Below are 27098 nucleotides of genomic sequence, written 5' to 3' on the forward strand. Positions count from 1 at the left end.
GGCATTTTCAAACTATGTGAAAAACGACAAAATTGGAGATATAGGGTTTTCCTTCGATAGCAGCCATATGATGGTTGTTTACTGAAACTGTGCACTGGAAAGCAATGAATGTACTTGTGTACGTCATCCACACATAGATAAATGTATGACATCAACACAGTTACTACCAAATGTAGGTAAAGGACAAAATTGTGTTGATGTAATTATATTATCTTAAATTTTGAAGTGGAAGTCATGTATACATTTGAAGTAAATTCAAGTTGCACAAGAAATTTGCTGCATACTGTCTGGCATTGTCATAGAATAGATTAGATTGTCACTTGACTGTGAGTTTTACTTGTGCTTTGCACACATTCCCCTACTTGTGCCTCGATGTTTTGCTTCCTGGACGACAGCATAAGACCGTTTGAAATACGACTAAAAGGCTTTACATGGTCATTTTTAGTTGAGCTATAAGCAAGATTTAAACACTACAGGCACACCTGTGAACAGCAAACAGTTTCTTACGTGTTAGATCAGTAGTTACAGTATTTGCGAGAGTAATTTATGTAAGAGCTCGGCTCTCGGGTAAGTGCCAGAAACCAGGATGCAGTTAACTATTTTGGTAAATGAGTAGTTCCACCATCGATTGAGTGCTCTGACTGTACTGTGTGATCTGGAGCCCTTAGCACACCCCCTTTGTCTTAAAAATGTTGTGTTATCAGAGACATTCCCTATGCAAACACAGATAAGAAATACATTAAACCATGCTATGTCAAACAATAAGCCTGTGATCAGAACATTCTGTGGTCAGTTGTACAGGTTAAGCTGTTCAGTGCTGATGCAGATAAATGATCTAGGAAGGTTGTAAGTCTGACTTTTCAGTAGAGACGTGAATCTCTGGCCTCTGAATGGTTCAGTTCAGTTATGATTGCTTAGGTTCTCGGATGCCAGCATGACCAGTTTAGCTCCAGCCTTGATACAACATGCGGCAGTGAGCAGGAGAAAGTTAGTTGCCACTGTTTTGTCATAATAGTTAATACAATTCATAAAATTTTATTCTAATAGTTTTCTTTACTCGTGCCATTAGAAACTTCATAAGCTAATATTATGTGGTTACATAGTTGTATACAGAGGTTTAGGCACCCCTGGTCAAATGATATGTTTTGTTGATTTTCTGTGTGAAAATAAGTTAACACAATCTCTATGGAGGACACACATAAATGTGCCATCTATTTGCTGAATAGGAACATATTGAAAATAATAATAATAATGATAAAAATGTACTGTAAAAACTTTTTTTTTTTCCAGCCAGTTAGTTTTTCGTTTTTCTATACAGCTGTAAATATATTGGCCTATGTCATGTCTCTGTATGGCCTAATGTTGGCTACTGTTATTTGTAGGCTAATAAAAAAAACAAACCAAAAAAACAACAAAAAAGCTGCAAATATAGCAAAAACATTTTTAAAAAATCAAATAAATTAATAATAATAATAATAATAATAATAATAGTACCGGGAAGGGGGGGGCATCACTTAATTGAAAGTATGAAGACAACTACCTATAATTTGAATTCATTACCACTAGGGATTTGGCTAATGACTTGAATCCATTGTGTGTTGTATATGATGCACTAACTATGAAGGCATCCAATTACTTTCCTTGACAGTGGCAAAACAGGCTGTGTTGCTGGCTGTGGGTCAGTCTGTGTTGGAATTGGGAATGGGAATTCCATCCATTTCATGTTTCAACATTTCTGCATAATTCAGCAGTTGAAATGTGAACCAAGTCATTCAGGATGGATGTGAAATGGTTCATTGCAGAGAAACTTTATGACTCAGATTATTTACAGTGGTGGTGATGGGAACCAGACATACAATACAAATATGGTTGCTTTATTTACTATTCAGAATGACCAATGAACCTACACACGTCTTCTGAAAATATGTTTTAGGCCAAAAGCTTATCCCAGAACTATCATAAAACATTTTCTCTGGAATATTCATAGCCGTGGTGTGTTTTAATTCTCTTGTCTGCTTCAGACTCCTCAGATGTCTGGTTCCTATCACCACCACTGTGAACAATTCTGACACTGTGTTTCACATCAGGCCACTCTGAAAGGCTTAGTTTACATCTTCGCCATTAGATTATCCAGAAATTTTGAAAAAAATGGATGAAATTCCCATTAAAAAGGTTGAAAACCCTTGGTTTAGGAAATATTTCAGTGCTTTGTGAAAAAACAATATACACATGATTCTTGATTTAGATTATTTTGCCGTTATTCAACTAATTCACTGAATAAGGTAGTGTCCCTGGTGTGGGACTAATAAAGGATTCACAGTGATACAGCAGCAAAGGGATTGCAAGGCACTCAAGAAAAAGAACTATTAAGAAGACAATTAACAAACAAGGCATTAACCTTATTAATGACTTAACAAGATAGTGTTAGGAGTCTTGCCCAAGGATGTCCCCGAAGTGCGGGGGTCCTGGTCCTGGAAATCTACCACCCTGCACAGTTTAGCTGCAGCCCTAATCAAACACACCTGATGCAGGTAATGAAGACCTTCATGGGCATCTGAGCATAGAGCCAGGTATGTTGAATCTGAAGTCTCCAGGGTCGTAAATCTTCAGGTCCAGGGTTGGGCACCCATGCTATAGTGTAGGGAGCTTGCCCATATATACACTATATTGTCAGAAGTATTTGCTCATCTGCCTTCACACGCATATGAACTTGAATGACAACCCATTCTTAATCCATAGGGTTTAATATGATGTGGGTCCACCCTTTGCAGCTATAACAGCTCCAACTCTTCTGGGAAGGCTTTCCACAAGGTTTAGGAGTGTGTTTTGGGAATTTATGACTGTTCTTCCAGAAGTGCATTTGTGAGATCAGACACAGATGTTGTATGAGAAGGCCTGGCTTAACGTCTCCGCTCTAATTCAACCCAAAGGGTTGAGGTCAGGACTCTGTGCAGGCAAGTCAAGTTCTTCCACAACAAACTTGCTCATCCATGTCTTTATGGACCTTACTTTGTGCACAGGTGGAACAGGAAGAGGCCGTCCCCAAACTGTTCCCACAAAGTTGGGAGCATGTAATTGTCCAAAATCTCTTGGTCTGCTGAAGCATTAAGAGTTCCTTTCACTGGAACTAAGGGGCCGAGCCCAACTCCTGAAAAACAACTCCACACCATAATCCCCCCTCCACCAAACTTTACATTTGGCACAATGCAGACAGACAAGTACCGTTCTCCTGACAACCGCCAAACCTGGACTCGTCCATCAGATTGCCAGACGGAGAAGCGTGATTCTAGAGTCAAGTGGCGAGGCTTTACACCTCTGCATTCGATACTTTGCATTGAGGCTTGAATGCAGCTGCTCGGCCATGGAAACCCATTCCATGAAGCTCTCTACACTGTTCTTGAGCTAATCTGAAGGCCACGTGAAGTTTGGAGGTCTGTAGTGATTGACTCTGCAGAAAGTTGGTGACCTATGCGCACTATGCCCCTCAGTATCCGCCGACCTGTCATTTTACGTGACTGAGTTGCTGTCGTTCCCAATCGCTTCCACTTTGTTATAATACCACTGACAGTTGACTGTGGAATATTTGGTAGTGAGGAAATTTCATGACTGGACTTGTTGCACAGGTGGCATCCTATCACGATACCACGCTGGAAGTCACTGAGCTCCTGAGAGCGACCCATTCTTTCACTAATGTCTGTAGAAGCAGTCTGCAGGCCTAGGGGCTCGGCTATATACACCTGCGGCCATGGAAGTGATTTGAACACCTGAATTCAATTAGTTGGATGGCTGAGTGAATACTTTTGGCAATAGTGTGTGTGTGTGTGTGTGTGTGTGTGTGTGTGTGTATATATATTATACACACACCCCTGATCAGGCATAACATTATGACCACCTCCTTGTTTCTACACTCATTGTTCATTTTATCAGCTCCACTTACTGTATAGCTGCACTTTGTAGTTCTACAGTTACAGACTGTAGTCCATCTGTTTCTCTGATACTTTCTTAGCCCCCTTTTACCCTGTTCTTTAGTGGTCTGGACCCCCATGGATCCTCACAGGGCAGTTACTATTTAGGTGGTGGATCATGTATGTGTGTGTGTGAGTGTGTAAAAATAAACATTATAAATAAAAAAGCAAAACATTGCACAGGTATAATGAGAGGAACAATGTACATAATAGTACAGTTGAGACCTTTTTGGATTTGTACTGTTAAAAAAAAAAAAAAAAGGAACGAAGGCTTCTCTTGATATGATTATAACTGATTATAGTGGATTCTAATATTCCAAAAGCAGTTGAAATCCCACTTGTACACCCTTATTTTTAAGTCTGTACTATTTGTGGTTGTATTATGGGAAGCCTAAATGAGCAGTGTGTGTGTATTTGAAGCATAAACTGTTCAGTTTGATAGTCTGACATCTTTTATTCTTTGCTATACCCAGTCATCGTTGTGTTGTCCCTGGCCCAAACCTACCACAGTTTCAGGTCCAATAACACATAAAATGTTAATGAGCGGTGCATGTTGGGGATTGATTATTCTTTTCAGTGCCTCTTTCTATCCCTCTGTGCTACTTGTTGACTCACTGTTGATTGACGGGCCCTCTCTGTAAGCTGTTCATGAGGATTGTGATACACTGCCTTTCTCTTTCAGCGTTGTTATTATGCTCGGTTACCATGGACATCTTTTATGTTTTAGGGCCGAGTGGCTTTATGAGAAAAGGGGGCCGGTCATTGCTAATTGGCTCTTTCCTCACCCCCATCAGTTCGTTTCTGTGTACATATGGCAGTGACAGTTGACCTTGCTTTGTCCGCTCCAGTCTTCTCTAGCAGGTTAGCTTAGAGTGACCAGTGGCTCGGTTTCACACGGGCCCTGCTATGGAAGAAGGAGCAAATGCAAAGTCAATTATATTATCTCTGTTTTTTCTGTCCTCTGCGCACCACTTTTCTATGTGTGGTTTTAGTCTGTCTGAAAGCGCTTTTCTGGATGCCACTTGGTCTCAAGAATGGAGGTAAGTTGGTTGTCGCTGGAGTAGAGACCGATGTAGGCTTTGTGTTGTTTGTTTCCCTTCTATGTTAGACTTACTAACGTGTTCCCACTTATTTTACTGCATTAAAATATGGCGAACAATGTGTCACAGGCATTTTTACAGTACAGAGTTAGGCCAGGTTTCTGGACAAGGGAGAATTCCACAGATTTTTCAAAATTTCTTGACATTTAAATGAAGTTTGATATCAAGTATATGGATATCGATTCATGCTATTGGAAATTTGAATTTAACATTATTATTTATTCGTGGGTCTACGCAGATACTGGATTTGACGTCATAACCTGAACTAAAATAATATTAGAAAAGAGAGGGAAAGGAAAAAACAACACACAATAACAATGACAAAAAAAAACAAATATGCATAAATGTAAATTCACATAGTAATGATTAGGTCAGGAAGTACATTATTTGACTTAATTAGTAAGAAAACAAATACAAAATACAAATACTAATATCACTGTACATACAGATATTATTCTAGCTTTTAAAGCTAAAGAGTAGAAATTTGAATTTAAAGACAGAAATATGAATTTGAATGCTGTGAAATGAATTCTGAACTTAAACTGCTTTTGCCTGCAAGACACTCGGATGTTAAATTGAATTCAAATCTAAAAAATCTGTGAATTAATAGAGAAACAAACTTCACATGTTCAGTTGTACATCATCCTTTCTCTAGTGCTACTGTATTTGTTATGAATAAATAGCCCTGTTGGCTTATCGCATATGCCGCAAGAAGCTTAACAAACTTGCGTAGCTGTTAAGTCTCATGGTTTAGCCTAAGACTCACATCTTTTGCATTTGCTGCTCTCTCATAGCAGTGAATGTAAACCTCATAGGTTGAGTTTTTCACCGCATACTGTGCTGTGAACGTCACAGAAACAGGTAATGCCAAGTTTGGCTACATGTTTACAGCACACTGCTCAGCATTATTAACCAGTACAGTGCCTTCAAATTACTTTTTTTTTTTTTTTTTTACTTAATGATTAAACAGGCTACCAAGACGGGTGCAGAGCAAGAAACCCTGATAAAACCTTGGCAAAAAGCTTTCTGTAGCAACCTGCATGTCAGGATCCCACTAGCAAAATTCACATGTAATCCATCCTTAAACTCTGTGGGTCGGGTAGCATGTAGCATATTGCATGTAGAGAAATGGGAAGTCTAAAAACATCAGACATGAGTGTTTGTGTCTCTCGGCTCCTCAGTGATTCTATTACCTTCATCCCTTTTTGTCTGTAGCTTTGAATATTCAACAGTCAGAACATCTGCTGGAAGTGACTTCACATTACGATAGTAATTCTGACTGGTTTTGAAATCTGTTCAGTGTTCAGCACCTGTCATGTGGGTGGTATGGAGATCTGTGAATCAGATGGTGAAGTCTTTGGATGTTTGTGAGCTGATGGTGTGCTGTGAATCTCCTTACAGGATTCCAAGCTGCCCATGGCTCTAAGGAGCAACTTACTTGACCTGTTTGGACAGATTGAACGCGAGTTTGAGAATCTCTACCTAGAAAACATTGAACGTGAGTAGAAGCCAAACTCTGTTGCAAGACACGCTGATGAATGTCAATGTGTTTTAATACTGTTCTACTGCTTATACACTGATACGGTCACCTTCATTCACTTTGTTTAAATGACAGGTTTAGTTGATTTTCTAGAATATGTTAACATGTCGTCTTCAGGGAACATAAATATGACATTTTCTGCAAATTTTAGTGCAGTTTCTGTTCAAAGTTTTCAAAGGGGAATTTCAGCAATATTTCAAAATTTCTGCACAATTCAGTTGTTGAGATGTAAACAAGGTCATTCAGAAAGGTTGGGTGTATAGAGACATACTGACCCAGATTCCTATTTAGTTGTGCTGATATAAACCCACTCTGAGTGATTTAATGTATGTGAACAGTTGAATTATGTAGAAATCATGACAATTGACAGATTTCTCCTTTAAATTGTTTAGATGAGTGTTCTTTACTTGAAGCTTTTAAAATGGGTGCCAATTGGTGACACCTGGTGGACAAAAAAAGCAAACAGCAACTATAAATGTGCTCTGGTCTTGGGGCTGCTACAGGCTAAACAACCCACAGCTGTCTCTTCTAATTGTAACATAAACATAAAAGTGCTTGGAATGCTCAAAACCATTGAAACCCTTTTCAGGTTTTGTTTCCTTTGAATCAGTTTCTGAATATTGTTTTTGATCTCATTGTTTCCATCCATCCATCCATCCATCCATCCATCCATTTAGAGAATGAGCCAGTTATCCATACAGTATTATTCAAATAAGCTGTGTTGTTTTTTGGCATGTGCTCTGGAGCTTCAGTCTCAAAGGTAGCATTACTGCTTAGTACTTAGTTACTGCTAGTAAAGGTTTTTTTTGGTAGTTTATTATGAGGAAATAGAAGAATTAGAAACCTTTCTTTCATACTCTGAAATGTGCAGTGAGATGGATTTTATAAATGTTCACATAGAAAACTTTGATTTGTAATATATTTTACTGATGCTGACTCACTAATGTTATCGTGCTGCGTCTAATTGTGCAGTGAGGAGGGAGATTGAGTCCCTGAATGAGCGCTTGGCTGGTGAGGGCCAGACTGTCGATGGAGGAGACCTTAGTAAAGGAGCCCTGAAGACTAAAGGTAAGAGACGCACTTGTCATTATGCATTGTTTGAGTGTAGATTATAGTACTCTTAATTTATCCCTGTACATGCAGTCATATACTAGATGTACAAGGGTATTCAGACACCCTGGGCTGTGGAGCAGTTCTGGAGTGATGGAGCTCCATCCAAATCCTTTTAGACGAGTTGGAGTGGATTTTGTACCTGATCTCATTACCTGATCTCATTAGTGCGTAAATGCTCTTTTGCCTGAATGGAATCAAACCCTCAAGATTCATGACTGGTTTATTGTATTCAACTGCAGGATATTCAAAAATACAAAGAAATTCTTATACTACGTTATAGCAGTGTGTAAATAGAACTGCACAGGGGGCAGTAAGGTAGGGAGGTATTGCACAAGTACAACAGACAACAAGTAAAGAAGTGGCACAAACAGTACAGGTGACTGGCTGTACAGGATGAGGTAGAGGGCAGTAATAGCATAGCATTGTGAATATACAGTGTAGCGAGGTGTAGTTCTATGTGCAGAAGTAAGACATCATAAGAAGTTCCATGTGGGGTAATAGAGTGTACAGTAAACTCCTGAATAATACAAAATAATGCTGACAAATATACAAAGTCTCCAGAATATGGTGCAAAATACATGAGATGTGATCTATACAATTTACTAGCCAGAATATGCTACAAATTGTGGTGATATATGCATGCATATATATGTATATGTAAAAATGAGATACAACACACACACACACACACACACACACACACATATATAGGGAGATAGTTACAGTCATCTCTGGGTCTGGGGGAAGACTCCATGGTGCTTCAGAAGGGAACACGGAAGATCAGGGCATGAGTTGGGTGGGAGGCCTTCGAAATGTTGAACTTGGCCCTCTTCCAGCATTGTAATGCTTTTATGTCTTGAAGTTGTGGGTGGCCAGTACCTGCAATTGTAGAAACAGGTTTGATAGTTGTTTGTAGGAATCTGAGATCCTGGGCAGTCAGGTTGCCAAGCCACATCATAATACACCCAGCCAGAATGCTCTCTCAGACTGTTCAGCAGTCAAAGTTACCCATAATAGGTGTGTTCATCCCAAAGCTTTTTAGTCTTCTCAACAAGAACAGTCGCCGCTGTTGATTAGTTCTCATGACAGCATACCAACATCTAGTGTAGAGGCTGTTACTGCAGGAGAAATATTAGTACCCTTCATTTCAGAGGCTGGATGAACATGTAGTATAGGTTTTCTGGACAAGGATTAAGCCCAGTCCCGGGCTGTAATTTTCTAGTGTTAGGCGCAATCCCATTTTATCCTTGCCCCTACCACTTAGCCCTTACCAGTCTGTTTTGCATGTTCACACCTAGGGGTAGGATGTCTGGATTTTTGTTGACGCAGAGGGGTAGAGTGATGTGTTAGGGCTACGTGGCCCTCCAAACTGTGTTTTTACAGATTCACACTAACAGTGTGATGAGGTAAAAAAGTGAAATATGGAAAAAAAAAAAATACAGCAAGATGGTTGTGCAAGTGACAAGGACCCCACAAATGTAAGTGTATGTTCTCAGTTAAAAATTATGATGATCACTGTTTTATGATGATCTTAGTTTAATTTCGTTACATTTCAATGTATTATGGTCTTTTCTTTGAAACACGCATAAAAGGGTGCTAGTAGTATGCCATTGCCTCAGTAGCTAGCTAGCTACATTTTTCCGTTCCACCTTAAATAGATCAGCAATTCTGGTGCTTGAAGCGCCCGATTGTAAATGCTGCACCATTTAAGGTGGAATGGAAAAATGTGAACCAGAAGCTGGTGAACAGCTGACTTTGGCTTCCTATCACCAAAGCATTGGGGGTGGGCGGTATTAAATAATTGTCGTATCCCCCCTCATTGAAGTAACTAAAGCCTAGCAATGAGGAGCTGAACTTTACAGTCCTCTGCTATCACTGCCGACTGGCAGGGTCGCCTACAAAGCAGCACGAGTAGCAAGTTAATGATGTAATGTTCTTCCTTGTTTGAGGGTCCTAATTTATAGGGGAAGATTTCAACCAATACTGCTTGTAACTCCGTTCCAAGAGGCAGTGTGACACTCGAAAACAGGGGGTAGGGGTAAAAATAAGAAATGGTATTGGGCCTTAATCTCTGTCCAGGAAACCAGCCCATGGTGTATAACATTAACTTACATGCTAAACCTCTGTCTGATTGTTTTTACTTCATCAAGTTTCTGATCATTCCTTTCTTGTTTATGCAGCAAGTCACAGTACGAGTCAGCTGTCCCAAAAACTGAAGACCACATACAAGGCTTCCACCAGCAAGGTACAAGTCCATCTGTTGGGATTACCATTGCTACACTGGGCTAACAAAGCTAATCTTTCTGAGTTTGTTTTAAACCGCTGCTTAAAGTCCTGCTCTGGCTGGCCTTCGGCCAGTCCATCTAGCAGATTAATTTAGCACTTAGCCAGAAAACAAATCATATTTATTTACAGTTGGATTAATCAGACATCATGAACCAGATCCTTAGTGTGGGTGTCAATGTCTCTGCAAATCGTGCTCGACTGTTGCTGATTAGAGTTGTTAAGCTGTTGCCTGCATTGTCTGTTTGGCAAGTGAAGTGTTTACATACACATCAAATGTAAACAGCTTTTGCAACAGTCTTGCTTGGTTCATATGAAACTAAAGTTTTGTGCTTTTACATACAACAGTCTTGGTTTTTCACATGACTGTATAGCAAAAGGTCTGTAATCTTATGCTGAGCTGTTGTAGGACAAATCATAACAACTTATTTCCAGGTGGATAATTCAAGCAGTGCTGCATTAGAAAAACTGAGAGCTTTATTGAGCTTATCTTCCCCAAGTAACAACTTTCTGTCTTTTTAGGGTGAATTTTGTGTTATGTAATCAATCATAAATGTGTGTGAGCCACGCATTTCATTGCAGTGTTTAATAAAGAAGGATTCACTTTGTAAGAGTATAGACTGCACTAGGATCGGGCAGTGTAACAGTAGAAAGGTATACCGCTGTAGTTAAATACCATGATAATATTTTTAAAATATGGTAGAATTGGGCTTCCGGGTTTGACAAAGTAGAGGTAGGATGCGAGTAAGGGGCTCTTTTAGAGGTATAATGAGTGGCACAAAGCAGAAGCAAACTGGCATCCAGCCAGCAACACAGTCTAATACTAGCCTCGTGAGCAAGCTCGCATCAGTGGTGACTACATCTACAAACGACATGAAGGGCCAGGCCACGGAGAGCAACACTGCTGGAACTCTGAGTCAGCTGGTTTCAGAACTGGCTTAGCAACGAACTGGCCTTTTAGAAGACCTGACCATCCATCATCGTTGACCGCTAGTCCAGACAGTGTCGCGGTAGCAGTTGGGAGAGCAGAGAATCCCAGATGACCCTGTCCCCCGCAACTTCCTCCAGCTCATTCCCGGGGACCCCAAGCCGCTCCCAGGCCAACTTGGAGACATAATCCCTCCAGCGGGTCCTAGGACGACCCCGGGGTCTTGTCCCGGTAGGCCGTGCCTGGAACACCCCCACCGGAAGGCGTCCAGCGGGCATCCGGATCAGATGTCCGAACCACCTCAGCTGGCTCCTCTCAATGCGGAGGAGTAGCTCCTCCCAGATGACCGAGCTCCTCACTCTGTCAAAGAAAGCTCATTTCCACCGCTTGTATTTGCGATCTTGTTCTTTCGGTCATTACCCACAGCTCATGACCATAGGAGAGAGTTGGGATGCAGATCAACCGGTAAACAGAGAGCTTCGCCTTTTGGCTCAACTCCCTCTTCACCACTACAGTCCGCTACAGTGACCGCATTACTGCTGCCGCCTGTCCCAGCCTGCGGCCGATCTCACGATCCCTCTTCCCATCACTCGTGAACAAGACCCCAAGATACTTAAACTCCTCCACCTGGGGCAGGTCCTTTCCCCTTACCTGGAGTGGGCATGCCATCCTTTTCCGGGCCATTATTCAAAACTTTGTGAAGCCTTTGCAAACATCAGGAGATGTGCTACGAGAGATGGTCAGCACCTTCCAGAGCCGTCTCTCTTCAGCAGAATCACTTGCCGGCGAAATCTTTGAATGACTTACTGTCGGAGAATCAGCCATCACATCTCTACAATCTCTAAACGCATCTCTGCTTGACCGTCTCAATGATCTTGAGAACAGAACTTGTCAAGCAAATCTGCGAATTGTGAACGTCCCAGAGAGAAATCAAGATGGAAAAGCCCGGTGAACTTCATATCCGAGATGCTGATGGAGGTTATGAGAGCAAACGTGTTCGACAAACCCCCAGAGCTCGATAGAGCGCACCGCTCCCTCGGCCCGAAGCCTGCGCAAGGGAAACCGCCGAGACATTTAATCGTATGTTTCTGTCATTTTCAAGAAAAGGAACGGGCTCTCCACTGGGCTAGACAACATGAGCTGACCTACAAAGGATCTACGCTAAGAATCTATCCGGATTTAAACGACACCACATTCGTTTAGAAGCACACCGCATTCAAAGAAGTCAAGCAAGCAGTGTATGAGGAAAAAAATCGGTTTTGACTGTTGCACCCTGCTCGTCTTCCGATTTTGTTTGGATGTTAAAATCTTAGCTAAAGTTCTTGCTTCTAGGATAAACACCATTATGATGGACTTAATTTCACCAGACCAGACTGGATTTATTAAAAATTGCTGTTCCTTTACTAATATCTGTAGACTGTTGGGAGTTATCCACTGTCCTGTATCTTTGGAAACCCCTGAAGTAACTGTTTCTGTAGATGCAGAGAAGGCCTTTGATAGAGTGGAATAGAAATATCCATTTACTGTGCTGGAAAAGTTTAACTATGGCCCAAAATTGATCTCATGGATCCATTTATTCTACACATCACCAAAAGCAGCAGTTGTCACAAATAAATTACACTCACAGTTTTTTCCACTTAGAAGGGGTACAAGACAAGGGTGCCCTCTTAGTGCCCTTCTTTTGTCTTTAGCCATTGAATCCTTGTCCATTATACTTAAAACCTCCCAATCCATTTATGGCATTTAATAGAAGGGGAAGTAAGCTTGTATGTTGATGATTTGTTACTGTACATTAGTGGAAATATTACACACATTTGGCAGTTTTTCAGGGTATAAGCTGAATTTTTCTTACAGTGAATGTTTTCTTGTAAATTGCCCAGCTCTGCAGATTTTAGACTCAGACCGATCTTTTCATCTGAACAAATCAGGCTTCAGATATTTAGGAATCATTTACATTTACAGCATTTAGCAGACGCTCTTATCCAGAGCGACTTACAAGAAGTGCTTTGTCAATCTAAAGAAAGTATCTTTGCTAGTTACCAATAGCTTAGAGAAAAAGACCGTCCTGAGCTCAGATACTGCTAGAAACAAATGTCACTGCAGACACCAAGAGAAAAAGAACCAGAGTTGAACGCAGAACTCTGTGCCATTCAATGCAATACAATAACAATAAGATACAATACAATAAACTACAATACAGAGTGCAGTACAATAAAATAAGTGCAGCTTATAATTCAATGCACATTTAAGAGCATTGTATTGTATTGAATAAATGTAGCTACTTCTATGTTTAGTCTCTGTAAACATAACTTTGTACCTTTGATCAATAAACTTAAACTTGACTTCCAGAACGTCTTACATTTATCTCTTGCAGGCAGAATTAACTGCATCAAAATGAATGTGCTGCCCAGATTTTTGTATTCGATCCAGTGCCTCCCAGTTCTGCCAAAACCTTTTTTTTGAAAAGTGGACAAAATTATGTCATTTCTATGGTATGGCAAGATCCCTAGAGTTCCTAAAGAATTACTTCAAAGACCTAGATCCCATGGTGGTCTTGCGTTCCCAAACTTTATGTATTATTACTGGGCTGCAAATCTGCAAAATATTATACACTGGGTGCAGTTCCCACAGACAGAATGGTGCAAAATTGAATCTAGCTCTTGTCCATTAACATCTCTTGCTGCTGTAGTTACATCTGGGGACAGTTTTGTTGGAGTTTTTAATTATTAGATTTTTATTTACAAGGTAAAGACATGTAATTTAAGCTTTCAAACTCCAACCTATTTTGTTATTTTCAGTTACGCTGTTTCATTCATGCTGAATGTAAAACTTTCCCTAATTTCCCTTACTTAGAAAGTTGTTCTCTACTTAGAGGCCTGATTTCACATATTTACGATATTGTCTCTCAAAAACACGACTGAGTAAAATACATACTGAATAGGAGGGGGAGTTTGGATCGGGGATACCCGATGAAACTTGGGAGGCTACATTAAGAAGAATTAATGAAACAACGTCCTGTGCTCAGCTCAGCTTAATTCAGTTTAACGTTCTCCACCATATCTATTATAGTAAAACTAAATTGGCAAAAATATACCCTAATGTTTGTGATACATGTGACCGTTGCTGTTCTGCCAGAGCCAATCTCACTCCCGTGTTCTGCGCCTGCCCCAGATTGTCAGAATTTTGGTCAGCTATTTTTAAATTCCTGTCTGATTCATTCGAAGTGGAGATACAGCCTAGAATGGACACAGCTGTTTTGGTGTCCTAGGAAGCTGTGTTTCAGTGAGTAGTACTGAAAGGGATGCATACCCACCTAAACCTCATGCTATTTCTTGAATTAGAAAAGAATTCAACATTCACTTAGAGGGTCAACCAAAAAAATGTATACAACCTGGAAGCCTGTGTTGTCACACTTTGAAAATCTCTTTCTTACTCTAGACGAAATAAGATGAAATATTGCCAGTATTTTAAGAGCACATTCGGAGAAGCTATTATGCAATACTCTATGATAGTATATTATCAAACACAGACTAAAGTGTGTGAGTGAATGTTTAGTGTTATTCCTCTTTATTTTATTATTGTTATTTATTTATTTAATTTTCTTTCTTTTTTTTATTCTTGTGTATAATTATTTATTTATGTATTTTTTTGTTTTGTTTATTTATTATTATGTTTTTATGAATATAGTAAATTTATTCTGTTATATAAAGGCAGTTTTGGTTTGGTGTGAGGGAGGGGACGGGAAGGAGAAAAAAAGGTGTGCAGTGTTTTTCATTTATATGTATGTAAAATACCTGTTCACTTCAGTAAAAAAATGAATTAAAAAAATTATGGTATAATCAGATTTCTATGATTGATTGGCGAAATTGAATGGCCACATTTTACCTATGCATATTTTGGAGGACCTCACTGATTGGTGGGGGCTAGCAGAAGGTGAGGGAATCAGAGCGAAGATAAACCCTCTAAAAACTAAGCATGATAGCAGCTCAGTAATGGCTAAGAGCTACACTCACCACAGAGAATGCTTGGTTTTGGCTTATTCAAGCACCGGTTACTCGACTTTGCGCTCTCATATATCCAGTCAGTAGGTATCGTCAGTATCAGTAAGCTGAAACCAAGCCTGTGCTGTGGTGTGTGTGGCCTGCTAACTAAACTTTTGAACGCGTAGTCAAAACGCTACAGTCCCAAACACCAGAGAGCAGGTTCAGTTTCAGCTTTCTGCCGCTACAACTTCAGTCACTCCACTTTTACTCCTTCAGACATTAGTTTTTATCATCTACACTTGTGTCAGCAGAGCAGCAGTTAGTCAGACCTGTACTGTGGTGTGTGGCACTGTTTGGGTCTGTAGCATGCTCGCTAAGATAACGTTAAGTTAGCTGATCAGGCTACAGATCCAAACGACCGAACTGGTTTAATTCTGCCCTTCTGTCCCTTTAACGCCATTTGCCTGACTTCAGTCCCTCAGATTTGAATTATCATCCAAACGTGTGTTGGTGCTTTGGCTTTGCCAGAGCCAAACGTGTTCTGTGGTGAGCAGAGCTATTATCCTGCTAGCTAATGCTCACCAGCTCCTCTCTCCTATTTAGCAGCACTGCTCAACATCTCGACAGATGATATGCACTGTTTTCACTTATTTGGTGACCATGTAAGCGAACAAGATGTTTCGATTATTTTTTTATTTTGACACAACACAGGGTGGGATGCAGTAGCGTTAGTGGTAGCATCCTAACTGGCTTATGTCACCTTCTAGGACTATTTATAATTCTTTAAGAAGCAATAATTCTGGTGCGTTTATTAGTCATGTAATAGTGTTTGGTGACTTCCTCACCAGAAGAGTAAAGAATTCACTGAAATGTCGTGGGCTCAGCTGAAAGTGTTCAGCTGTACTTCTGACATTACAGCCCCAAATGCAGCAGCAGTGTTTCTGTTAAGTTCTGTTTGTATTTACAGTAAATTGTACCATATATTGAGATGCTTTCAAGGGCACCGGATGCAAGTTATCCACCTGGAAATAAAGGCAACGTTGATGCTCACACATTCTGGTTTGGTCTGTAGTAAAGGGAAAGGACTTTTTAAAAGTGAAGCCTAAACACAGATTAAGACCATTCTTAAGAATAGATTGCACTGACATTGATGACTCCCACAAACATCCTTGTCGAGGCTTAGGTTCAACCTGCTTTGGGTGATGAGTGAAGGACTGTAGGAACTTTGTCCTGCCTCAGGTTCCAGTGGATTGAAATTGCTCTTTTCTCTTGCTCTCACTGATTTTAGCGTTCAAATTCTTTCCACGGCAAAGTAGGTGGACCTCGCAACTTCAGTGTGGGGAACTGGGAGTTGTGGGGTGGAGATTCATGGGTAACTTCTGTAACTCCTCCTCCTCCTCCTCTGTGTGCCAGAATACATGAACTATCCTAAAGCCAGGGGGAATCCATGCTTTATTCTCTTTTTCGTTGTCTCTTTAATCATCTTGACCATGCCAGTTTACCTAGGGTCTGACGTGTTCAGTGAAACAGCAAGAAAAAGAATAAACCCTGAAATTTAATTCATGCAACCAGGCAATATTCATTTTATCTAATATGTATATACCACAGCAGGTTCTGAAGGACGTCTTAAATATTGAGTGACTGCTCACAGTAAGAAAGGATGCTTTTTGGGTGCCTCTGTAAGAGAATCTGTGTATATTAGATCCTCCAACAACAAAATAATAAATAAAGGACATTAAACTTTATTTTAGGTAAATGGAGCATATGATTAATTAGGAAATATAGTGTTTTTCGTTTATTTGGTTATTACTCGAGTGAACCATCATGTTCGAGGAACATCGTAGTGCATCTGTAATATTTGAACTATATTTAATAGTCAACCGTTCTGAAGTCGTGATTTTGCTTTGAAAAGTTTCAAGCAGGCATTAACAATAAATTTTTAGGTCTTGTAGAAACATAGGAGTAATACAGAATATCTAAACATAAATTCTGAAGATGGAGGGTTTCATGTCTCAGTATAGAAAGTGCTGCCTCCGCTAAGTAACTATATTAACAAGACACAATGTGAGATTTTCTTGGCTTCATGTTCAGTTAACATTTCCAACCGATTCAGGAATCCTGAAAGCCGTTCAGCTTGTCTAGGTTTAGACCCTAATGGGCCACACTTGTGCAGTGCATAACAAAGAACTATTTGGAGCACAGTTTTGAAAATTGCAATGGTTGAAAGAATTAAGTAGAAAAATTGTCTATTTATATTCATGGCAGTCCGTAACATGACCTGCCAGGCCCTAAGCAAGCTGGTGTGGAGTAACGACTAATTCAGGGTTATATTAAAGGGCCCACATCATGGAACACTTATACTTTTTTTTCTTCAAATTGAAGACTTTGTAGTAGTACATAAAACACTAAACTTTCAAAATATACTATTCACCCCTGAGTCCACACAGTCAGTAGATGGTAATTAAGCTTCAGAAACTGCCAGTGATGAATTAATTGTTTTTGTGATGTAACAGAAACCAATGCCTTTGCATATATCCAGCTGTTCAGCCTGCAGCTGTTTAGCCACGCCCATTCATATTGAAGGTATAAGGAGTGTTTCAGCCCAGACTGCTTTTTAATCGGGCAAATTTCAGAGCAGTTAAGAACGGAGCTCAATTCCATACATGAGTCTTAAAGAACAGCCTGCTTAGTACTAAGGTATAAAGAGAGATGTGTACATGGTCATATGAAATTGTGTTTTTAGTGAAAAAACAAACAAATTCATAAATCCATAATTCATAAAGTGGACCTTGGGGGAAAGAAGTACAGTACGAGAAACCAATGTGGGCCCTTTAATGCCAAAAAAGCTGCAGTACAATTGTTTAACTCTGGTCTCTGGTCTGGCCTGAGGTGTTTTTGTTAATACCTTAAAACTTATATAAGTGCAAGTGATGTACATTTCAGACAATGAGGCCAGTTCCAGTCTTGGAATAGTTTACTGGAGTTCCTGAAGGAATCATTTTTCCTTCTTTGTTCAGTATATATTTTTATAGGCTTTTATTTCCTACTCCTACACAGAGTCCGATTCCCCCTGCTGGATAGTTCTGTGTTGTGGTGTCCCTCTTACAGAAAAAGGACATCTTCAATGACATGTGATTTGCAAAAATATGATTTTCTGATTCAAAATGAAAATCATCTGGTGTTTCCTTTGCCTCTGGATCAGTCCATGTTGAAACTGCTGCCTCTATTTCAACAGTACATTTACTTTAAGTTTAACAGTGTTTTCGTGAAGGCTGTAATGCGGATCACTATGAGTGCTTGATGTGCTATTTTTGACAAAATCATGCCTCATCAGTCACATGCAGGTCATTATGAGCATGATGAGTCCTAATAGCCCTGCAGTGTTGATTAGCGTTATTTTTAATAAAACTCCCACTGCAAGTTCTTCTGGTCCAGATTTCGCTTAGTCTGTGCATTAACTCTATGGACAAAAGACTTTTCATCCAGACCTGGTGTTGACGTGAGGTCTGAGAATGAGCCTGTGTCTGTGTAACAGTTTCCACAAGGACCAAAAAGAGGTGCTGAAAGACTGGGATCTATTTGATGTCATTGATGCTCCATTCCTTTAAGCAGCTTTTACTAGAGAGCAGAAAACTCTAGACATGTCAAGACATGTAGATTTGCTTTTTTGTTGCATTAATGACTTCACCTGGTTCAAGCATGCCCAGCTCTTTAAAGGGGAATTCCACCAACCTTTTAAAATTGCTGCATAATTAAATGGTTAACATGTAAGTCATTTAGAGTGGTTTGATCTGAAATGCGCTGTTCTAGAGAAGCTTACTCAGTCAGGATTGTTCACAGTGGTGGTGATAGGAACCAGACGTCTGAAGAGCTTTTTTTCTGTGAAAAATGACTTTCACCAAACAATTTTATATATTTCAGTTACCTTCTTCTTTTGTCTCCAAAATACAACATTACAATTTTCTTATTTACTTTTACTCTTCAGCGGATTGACTGGCAGCTATTGTGTCAAGCATAACCTCCTGGACGGGTGGGCACACTATTTAAGGCGGAACAGGAAACTTTGAACAAGAAGCTGGCTAATTAGGAGCTCACATCAGCTTCGTGTTACCTGTATAGTTGAATTGCAAAACCTTCAATTTTCTATCTAACAAACAGAAATCTAACAGAACAGAAATCTGGAGGTTAGGGAACCAGCCTTGTGACCGGAAGGTCGCCACTTCGATCCCCAGAACCGACAGCCTCATGACCTGAGGTGTCCTTATGCAAGACACCTAACCCCCAACTCCTCCCTGGGCACTCCGGATTGGGCTGCCCACTGCTCCGGGCAAGTGTGTGTGTGCCCCCTAGTGTGTGTGTGCTCATTAGAGTGTATGCGGTGTTTCACTTCATGGATGGGTTAAATGTGGAGGTGAAATTTCCCCGTTGTGGGACTAATAAGGGTCACTTAATCTTAATCTAAAGTGTGATCGCCCGTCTATCATCCATTCAGTTCCTCCATATTGATCACTTTTGCATCAATTTATCCAGAAAATTAGATTAGCCACTTGTTTACTCACAGTGTGGATTCCGCTGTTGAACAAGACTCTGCTGTTAGTTAACATTAGCTTGCTAGCTTTTATCTGGCTGGTTAACCAGCTCTGGCTAATGGGCTTTGGGACATGGGAGAGGCAATGACTTGGCAGATTTATTGAATTTGTTTCCTCAGTTTTGCCATTATTAACATTAACTGGAAATTTTGGATCGCAAATTAAGTGGCTATATTTGTTTTGTAGACATGGCGACCCCTGGCTCCTATCATCACCACTGTAAAGAAATCAGAGTCAGTAAGTTTCTCACATCACTCTGAATGACTTTGTTTACATTCCAATCATTGAATTATGCAGAACTTTTGAAAAAAAAATGGAAAATTCTCCTTAACCAGTCACATTAACATGGACAGTGGCTGGACTAGATTACTATATTATTTTTACTATATTATCTTTTATATAATATTCAACCCTTAAAGTGACTTTTTCATTTTAATCCTACTTTGTGACTTCAAACAGATGCTTAACTATGTACAGAAATGAGACAAATTGCTAATAAATATGGATTGAAATGCTCATTTGACATTGTGGATGTGTTGCCTTGTTAGTGGTTAAGCACTTCTTTTATATTTTGCTTTGCACGGTGTAATTTTTGTAGTAATATATTAAGGTAATATCTTGACGTCTTGGCTAATTTCTGAAGCATTAAAAGAAAGGTTTACCTGCAGCTCTGAAAGGAAATAGTTGTATAATCACTACCAGGTAAAGAACATTTTCTACCATAGTGACATGAGAGTTTGCTGTGTGCATTGCTCCATTCACTGCTATATGAAGTGAGCGTAGCTATGCTGACCTAGTGTAGCTAGGCTGCATACCGGCTTTCCTGCTTACCTCTTGCAGCCCCGTGATTGCTTTGAAGTCACTTTTCTCATAGTTGAAACAGGTTTTGTGAGCGACCACCAACACAATGACTTCTGACTCAATACTTCATTTGTTGTTGTTATTTTTTCCTCAGTGGAGGCACATTGTAATGACTTTGATTGTTACAAAGATCACTTTTGCCCTACTTTCTTCAGATTTGCCAAACATCTGCCAATGTTTGCTTTTGCTTTTAGAAGTGCTTATGAAAAAGTTTGGGGTTGCATAACAAACAGATAAATATTTTTTCCTGTACCCAGAGACAAAATTATGAGCATTTCAGATGGTATAAAAAAAAATATACCCCAACACATTCTTCACTTTATTCACAATGTTCTGTTTTTTTTTCTTTTACTATTTCTACACTTTTTGTAAAAGACCTGGGCGATAAGGTGAAGTAATTGGATATCGGCAATGATTGACAACCTGTTAACTATGCTTCAAAGGATACTGTTGGGAAAGTACTGACAGAGAGCTAGAGGACTAATCTGGTTTTAAACAGCATGCTAACGAATATTACATGTAATATTTAATTTATTTTTACTCTTAAATTGATGGCATTAAAGGTTAGGGTACTGTGAATTAACTTTCCACTCTCCATGTCTCTGTGACATACCGTCTGAGGGAAATTCCGCCCAGCAGTGGTTCAGATCCCATGCAAATGATCAAAATACATTTTTCCACATTCAACTTTAGCTGAATTCCAGAGAGAGTGTTATTTATGATGTGTTTCTCATCATTATAGCGAATGCTCTTTGGAATTCAGCTAAAGACAGCTGTGGGAAACCATGATCTAATTTATTTTCGTATTTATATATTTATATAACTGGTACTAAACTGTCACTGGGGTGGTTCCCTCAAGGGTCTGTCTTGAGTATGTCTTCAGGGAACATAGTTATATGTCTGTTTCTTCACGAGGGGGAGGTGTTGGCACATGATTCACGTTTGTGTGCATCATTTAAAGAGAAGAAACAGCCGTGAACCCACACCAGCAGGAGCTCATATGCGGTTGTTTGTAGACACAGGTTTCAAAATGAGATGTGAAACCATTTATTACCACACAATTTAGATTTATTTGGTATTGTATTATATAAGATTTTTGTTAAATCAGCTGATGCATAAAACAAAAAAAACATAAGCCTATGATAGCCTAGAAATGTGGAGCATGCTGTGCATTTTTGCGGAGGACTTTAGGGGCGACGATTGTCACCAATCATGATTTTATTTTTTCTTTTATGCTGATTATTTTTAGATTCGCCCAGGCCTACTTTGTAAAGCCTCTCTGATTTTTTTCTTTTGTATTTTAGATAATACGTGCTTGTTTTACTAAATATAAATATTTACAAGCTGCTCTCTGTTTTGAGAATTTTGTAGCTGTCTGTGGACATTTTATTTGTTTATTTTTTGTATTAATTGTTTTCATGTACAGCGATTTTATTTGTGTTCTGTTTTGCCTTATTTCTGCGTACTTGGCTTTATTTACTTGCTCATTCCTGAAGTATTGATCACAATCAGAGACCACACTTATCTTCAATAGTGCCTAATATAGTGCAAGAGATAGTGCGACTGTCAATACTCTCAAAGCAACCACCTGCAGTGTGTGAATACGCTGCCTTAGTATGACCACATGTAGTGTGTGTTGAAAGAGTATGAATTTGCCAGCGGTGTTTGGTTTGCTGAGGCAGCCCCCTGGCTTCTGCGCTGCTTTTTTAGCTCCTCAGCTAAGTGTATATCTGTGTTTGTGTGTGTGCGTGTGTGTGTGTGGGTTCTCACCCTTCTTGTAACCATCATAGATCGTGTCCAGTTTCAAAGCCACCACGTCGCGGGCAGTGTGCCAGCTGGTGAAGGAGTATGTTGGACACAGGGATGGGATATGGGACCTGAGTGTGACCAGGACACAGCCACTGGTTCTGGGCACAGCCTCAGCAGGTACAGACTCTCACATGCGCCACTGCAACATGCAAGTAAAGGAGTAGATAGGTGAAAATGAAATTTGTGTCGTTCTGAGAAAAGAGGACAGATTGCATCCTGCAACTTTTCAGAATTTAGTTTTTTCAGCATTGTAACCGATTAAGTACCCATTGGACCTCCAGAAACAAGTGTTTTTCTATCTTGAGCACATTTTTGAAATAGTATACATTTTTAACTCCATTAGATGGCGTTACGTGTCAACACTGTTAAGACATTTGCTCATCCGGCTTAATATTTTTCTAAAATTCTGCAAAGATAAAATCTGTGCCTTTTTTAAACATCACATATCCCTAATGTAGATTTAAAAGCAAATGATTTGTGGAAAACAAGAACTTATTTAATATGAAATTCAAGTAAATTGATAGTGTTTTTGCATGTCAAAAGCCTCAGTTTTATGTTAAATGAAAAATATAATTGGGAATATTATCACAGAAAAGTCATATTTATTTTTTTTTTTTACCCGCATTCACTTATACCCTACACATGAAGATTAAGTTTTAAGATTTTAAGACAAAAATAACAGGGCTGAGAGGGCTTGTTTTAAGGGCCATGGTAGATAACAGTTAACCGTAGTCTTTATTCCAGCTGTCTTTCAAAATTTCCCACTATTAGCTGCTGCCGAAAGCAAAGGCTTTCACCTGAATTGTTTACCAATACCTCGTGAACCTTTGATTGCTTTTGTGGTTCATCAGGTACTGGATTACTTAAATGAAAGAAATGTGAGGATGACAGCAAGCAAAAAGCTAAAGTTAGATGCCCTCCTGGATATCTAGATATCTTGCTGGTGTTTGCATTCCATTGTCCAACTGAATTGTGACTTGGATCAAGAAAAAATATGATACTGGGTTTGACGACTGACTGCATTGATTGCGTTTATTGGCCTATAGATCAGTGGCTAGGCCAGCAGTCAGGGTTGGTTGGTACCACATGGATTCCCACTGGCTATGATGATCATGATCATGTGGGTATTGTCGTGAGAGAACACTGCATTCTTTCAAGCTGGTGAGGCTGAAGGGTACAACACTGCACTAAAAATAATGCATACAACAACAACTTATTAAACCCTATTAAAGCCTTGTAGCACCAGTGCAACTAAAGCAAACTTCAGACACTAAACATATCTTGACTGAATGACTACATTTGTGATGAGAGGAAAATTGTGTACATTGAAACAATTGCTTTAACCATATCAGCTATGCTCTATCAGTGTCCCTGGTACTCTTTTCTAGAACCTTCAGAATCTCATGCTGTAATCCAAATGTACTGTAAGGCTAAATGACTACTTATGCAGGTCCTTGAGGGTGTCATTTTTATTCATTGCTTTTACATTCCCCATATTGACCTACATTGACCAACTGCAGGGTTAGTTCCCTGGAATAACTTGAGTCTTGCTCAAGGATACAATACAAAGCCATTTACAGATACTAAACCCCTGACCTGTTGAGATACACAGTGCTTCATTTCAACATTTATGACAGCGAATAAAGCAACTAATAGAGCAAATTAAAACTAATTGGCCACTGTGCTGTGCCTGTGTTGCTTTTTTTTCCCCCCAGATCACTGTGCCATGCTATGGAGTATTGAAACAGGGAAGTGCCTGCTCAAGTACGCTGGTCATGCTGGATCAGGTGAGCCATGTTTGGTTTGGTTTCTTGCTTTTGTAAGAAGACCATATTTAGTAAGCTCAGAGTACTGATCTAGGATCTGTTTCTGTCAGTGTGGTCATCATAAATAAGGAAGAAATCTGATCCTAGATCAGCACTCCTTCTCTGAGAAGCTTTATGAAATGTTTCCTCCTAAATGTAAATTAGGTCCTGCCTATGTAGAAATCTTGCAGACATGTTGATTTGTATGTGCTGTAGGTTTGGGCGATATTCAATTCTTAAAATTGCAGACAGTCTTTTTAAAATATCCTGTTAGATGATGTTGAGACAATGTATTATAGATGATGCCATTTTTGTATGTGTAAAAAGAAAAGCTCATGAAAAAGCCCTTAGTGTTTAGGCCTAATTTGGCCCCCTGTAAAATTATGCAATTTATAATGAATTGAGTTTTCTATAGCACTTCTTTTCAGTTGAGCTTTGAAAGAGCAGGGTTCCTTTGGATCCATGAAAAGTCATATGAAGTCTTGTTTTTTAGTATCGAAGTTGTTCATTTTTAAGATGATGTGCAAAGGCTAGGTTGAAAGTGATTGTGTATATTAAACCAGTTCAGAACAGTCCAGTCAGCAATGGTCCTGTGGTCAGAAACTGACCATTGATAAAGAGCTTGAGGATGGCAGAACAAAGTAAAACACTGAAAAGACAGTGTAACAGTTGACTTTCAGAATGTGACCATGTTTTGTTTTCCAGTCTCTTTGAATAAAACAGGCATTAATGCATGTTAGGGCTGCATGATATAGGGCTACATCACATGAAATACAATGTTTGATATAGCTGTTAAATTATTATTATAACATGGGGCATCTGACTGGATGTGTTACAAGTGGTACTTTTTTTGGCTGTGTAAACAGAAATCATAACTAACCTCTCCTTTAAGCAAATATGAAAATACAAAATTAATTCACTATTCTGCAAAATAAAATTAATGAAGCACCCATTGCTACTTAGGTGGAACAACAAGCACATTTTTGTGCTGTAATTCTGGACAGGGGCACACAGTGTCATTGTTGTGAAGCTCTGCCAGAGAACTTGTAGAGAGGAGAATTACCACTCTGCAGCATCTTGTGGTTTTCTCAAATGCTAGAGGGCGCTCCCGAGTGAGTCCAAAATGAATGGGTTGATATTGAGCATTTGAGCAAAATCATAGTTTATAAATGCTTTATAAACTGCTGTTTAGTAGTCCTGTTTTTGATATAACGGGGTGAATAGGAAGTGGACAGGCTCCTCATGAACCGGCTCTGGCTCTGCCCTTATGAAAAGCATCAAAAGCTATTTGGCTGCTAAAGGTAGCCCCTTGTGGAGAAATTGTAGCCTATGAAATGTGAGTGAGTTCCATGAGGTCTAAAACCAGTCATGACTCCCAGAATGGCTTTTTCTAATCGTGTTTGCAGCCAGGAATAAACATGAATAAATATGTTTTTATTTTCATTATGGGCTTCAAAAACTAATAAATATATATTTAATTCCTTAAAAAGCCATTTATGATGGTGCATGTTTGTTGTAACACTGGTCATTACTGCTTCATTCAGTTTACTATACAGTCTAACAATTTTACACGCAACACTGAGAGTGAGAATAGTCATCACACTTTTACAGCCTAACAGGTCAGAATAGTCATTTTTGAACTGTCTATGTTTGAATTGAATTTGATTTTGAAAATTGCGCAGCAGCTCTGAAGAAGCTTTTATTTTTGCAGTCTAGCCATTTCATTTGTATTGAATTATTTGATAGTATTGCATCCCAAACTTTGGCACTATTTAATGTGTGCAAAAATCGCCCACGTCTGCTGTGCTGTGATGTTGCTCTGCTTGCATTCTGTAGTTTTGCTGATAAGAACTATATATATGTTTATAAACTTTATTCTGTTATCATCTATCATGAACTGTATAATGTTCACATTAGTTTGAAGTTACAGAATGTTTAAAACTTCATTTGAGTGACAGTTTTTTGTTTGTTTGTTTTGCAGTCAACTCAATCAAGTTTCATCCCACAGAGCAGATGGCTCTTACAGGTTTGCCTGTCTGTGTGATTTAGAATGATTCCTGCTGATATTGTGGCTTTTACATACATTTTATTTTGGGACTGAGTGCTTATAATATTCATTGATTTACTGATAATAGTAATGGTACATTCTTTGTTCGGTTCAGCTCTCTCTCTCTCGCTCTCTCGCTCTCTCGCTCTCTCGCTCTCTCTCGCTCTCTCTCGCTCTCTCGCTCTCTGTTCAGTGGATTTGATGCTATAATAAATGACAGCAGTTGTTTGTTTGTTTATTTATTTATTTATTTATTTACGCCTTTTTATGATAATCAGACTTCATCATCTGTGTGTGTGTGTGTGTGTGTGTGTGCGTGTGCGTGTGTGTTCTGACAGCGTCTGGCGACCAGACGGCTCACATCTGGCGGTACATGGTGCAATTGCCTCTGCCTCAGCCACCGGCCGACATTAGCGTAAGTGTTTAAACCACACCCACTCTCTTGCTCCTCTCTCTCTCCATTTCCCTCCCCGTTCTCTCCCTTTTTTCCATCTTTCATTGTTTTAATCTCTCTCTCTCTCTCTCTCTCTCTCTCTCTCTCTCTCTCTCACACACTGTCTCACTCCTTTCTCTTTGACATCATGTAAAAGAACTCTTTATTTTCCCAAGACCAGTTTTTTCGGGTTTCCTCTCATTCAGTTTTCAACACATTCTAAACCCTTCTATAATTATAATTATTTTTGGGTAAATATGTATCATGTCGTGAAATGTGCCAAACTTCCCAGCCAAACAACACATTAGGAGTCCTGTGTCAGCAAAGATGAAAAGAGGTCATAAGATGAATTGTAGTTTACTGGCCTCTCTCTGTCAGGCCTCGCTGGACGATGATGTGGATTTCTCAGATAAAGACGAGGCAGATGGAGAAGCCGATGGGCCGAACGAATGCCCCACCGTGCGTGTAGCCAGCACTACCCTGAGGAGCCACCAGGGGGTTGTCATCGCTGCTGACTGGCTGGTTGGAGGGAAGCAGGTGGTGACTGCATCGTGGGACAGAGCCGCTAACCTGTATGATGTGGAGACTTCTGAACTCGTGCACACGCTCACAGGTAAGAGAACAAATGCTGCTTAATCAAGT

At 39.6% G+C, this 27098-nt stretch overlaps 1 protein-coding gene across 3 annotated transcripts in view; it reads left to right on the plus strand.

Moving 5' to 3' along the window:
- Positions 1-27098, plus strand: part of wdr37 (WD repeat domain 37) — a 62673-nt gene that overhangs the window by 6501 nt on the left and 29074 nt on the right. For 2 of the 3 annotated variants that reach the window (XM_017705023.2, XM_017705016.2), the window contains 9 exons: positions 6467-6563; positions 7578-7673; positions 9899-9963; positions 19688-19738; positions 22153-22288; positions 23887-23958; positions 25958-26002; positions 26362-26438; positions 26835-27069. In XM_017705023.2, coding sequence (XP_017560512.1) covers positions 6467-6563; positions 7578-7673; positions 9899-9963; positions 19688-19738; positions 22153-22288; positions 23887-23958; positions 25958-26002; positions 26362-26438; positions 26835-27069 — 874 coding nt within the window. The remainder of the gene's footprint in view (positions 1-6466; positions 6564-7577; positions 7674-9898; positions 9964-19687; positions 19739-22152; positions 22289-23886; positions 23959-25957; positions 26003-26361; positions 26439-26834; positions 27070-27098) is intronic. The other variant, XM_017705033.2, reaches the window with a different exon arrangement.

This window comes from Pygocentrus nattereri, chromosome 3, assembly GCF_015220715.1.
Source record: "Pygocentrus nattereri isolate fPygNat1 chromosome 3, fPygNat1.pri, whole genome shotgun sequence".
Classification (NCBI taxonomy): domain Eukaryota; kingdom Metazoa; phylum Chordata; class Actinopteri; order Characiformes; family Serrasalmidae; genus Pygocentrus; species Pygocentrus nattereri.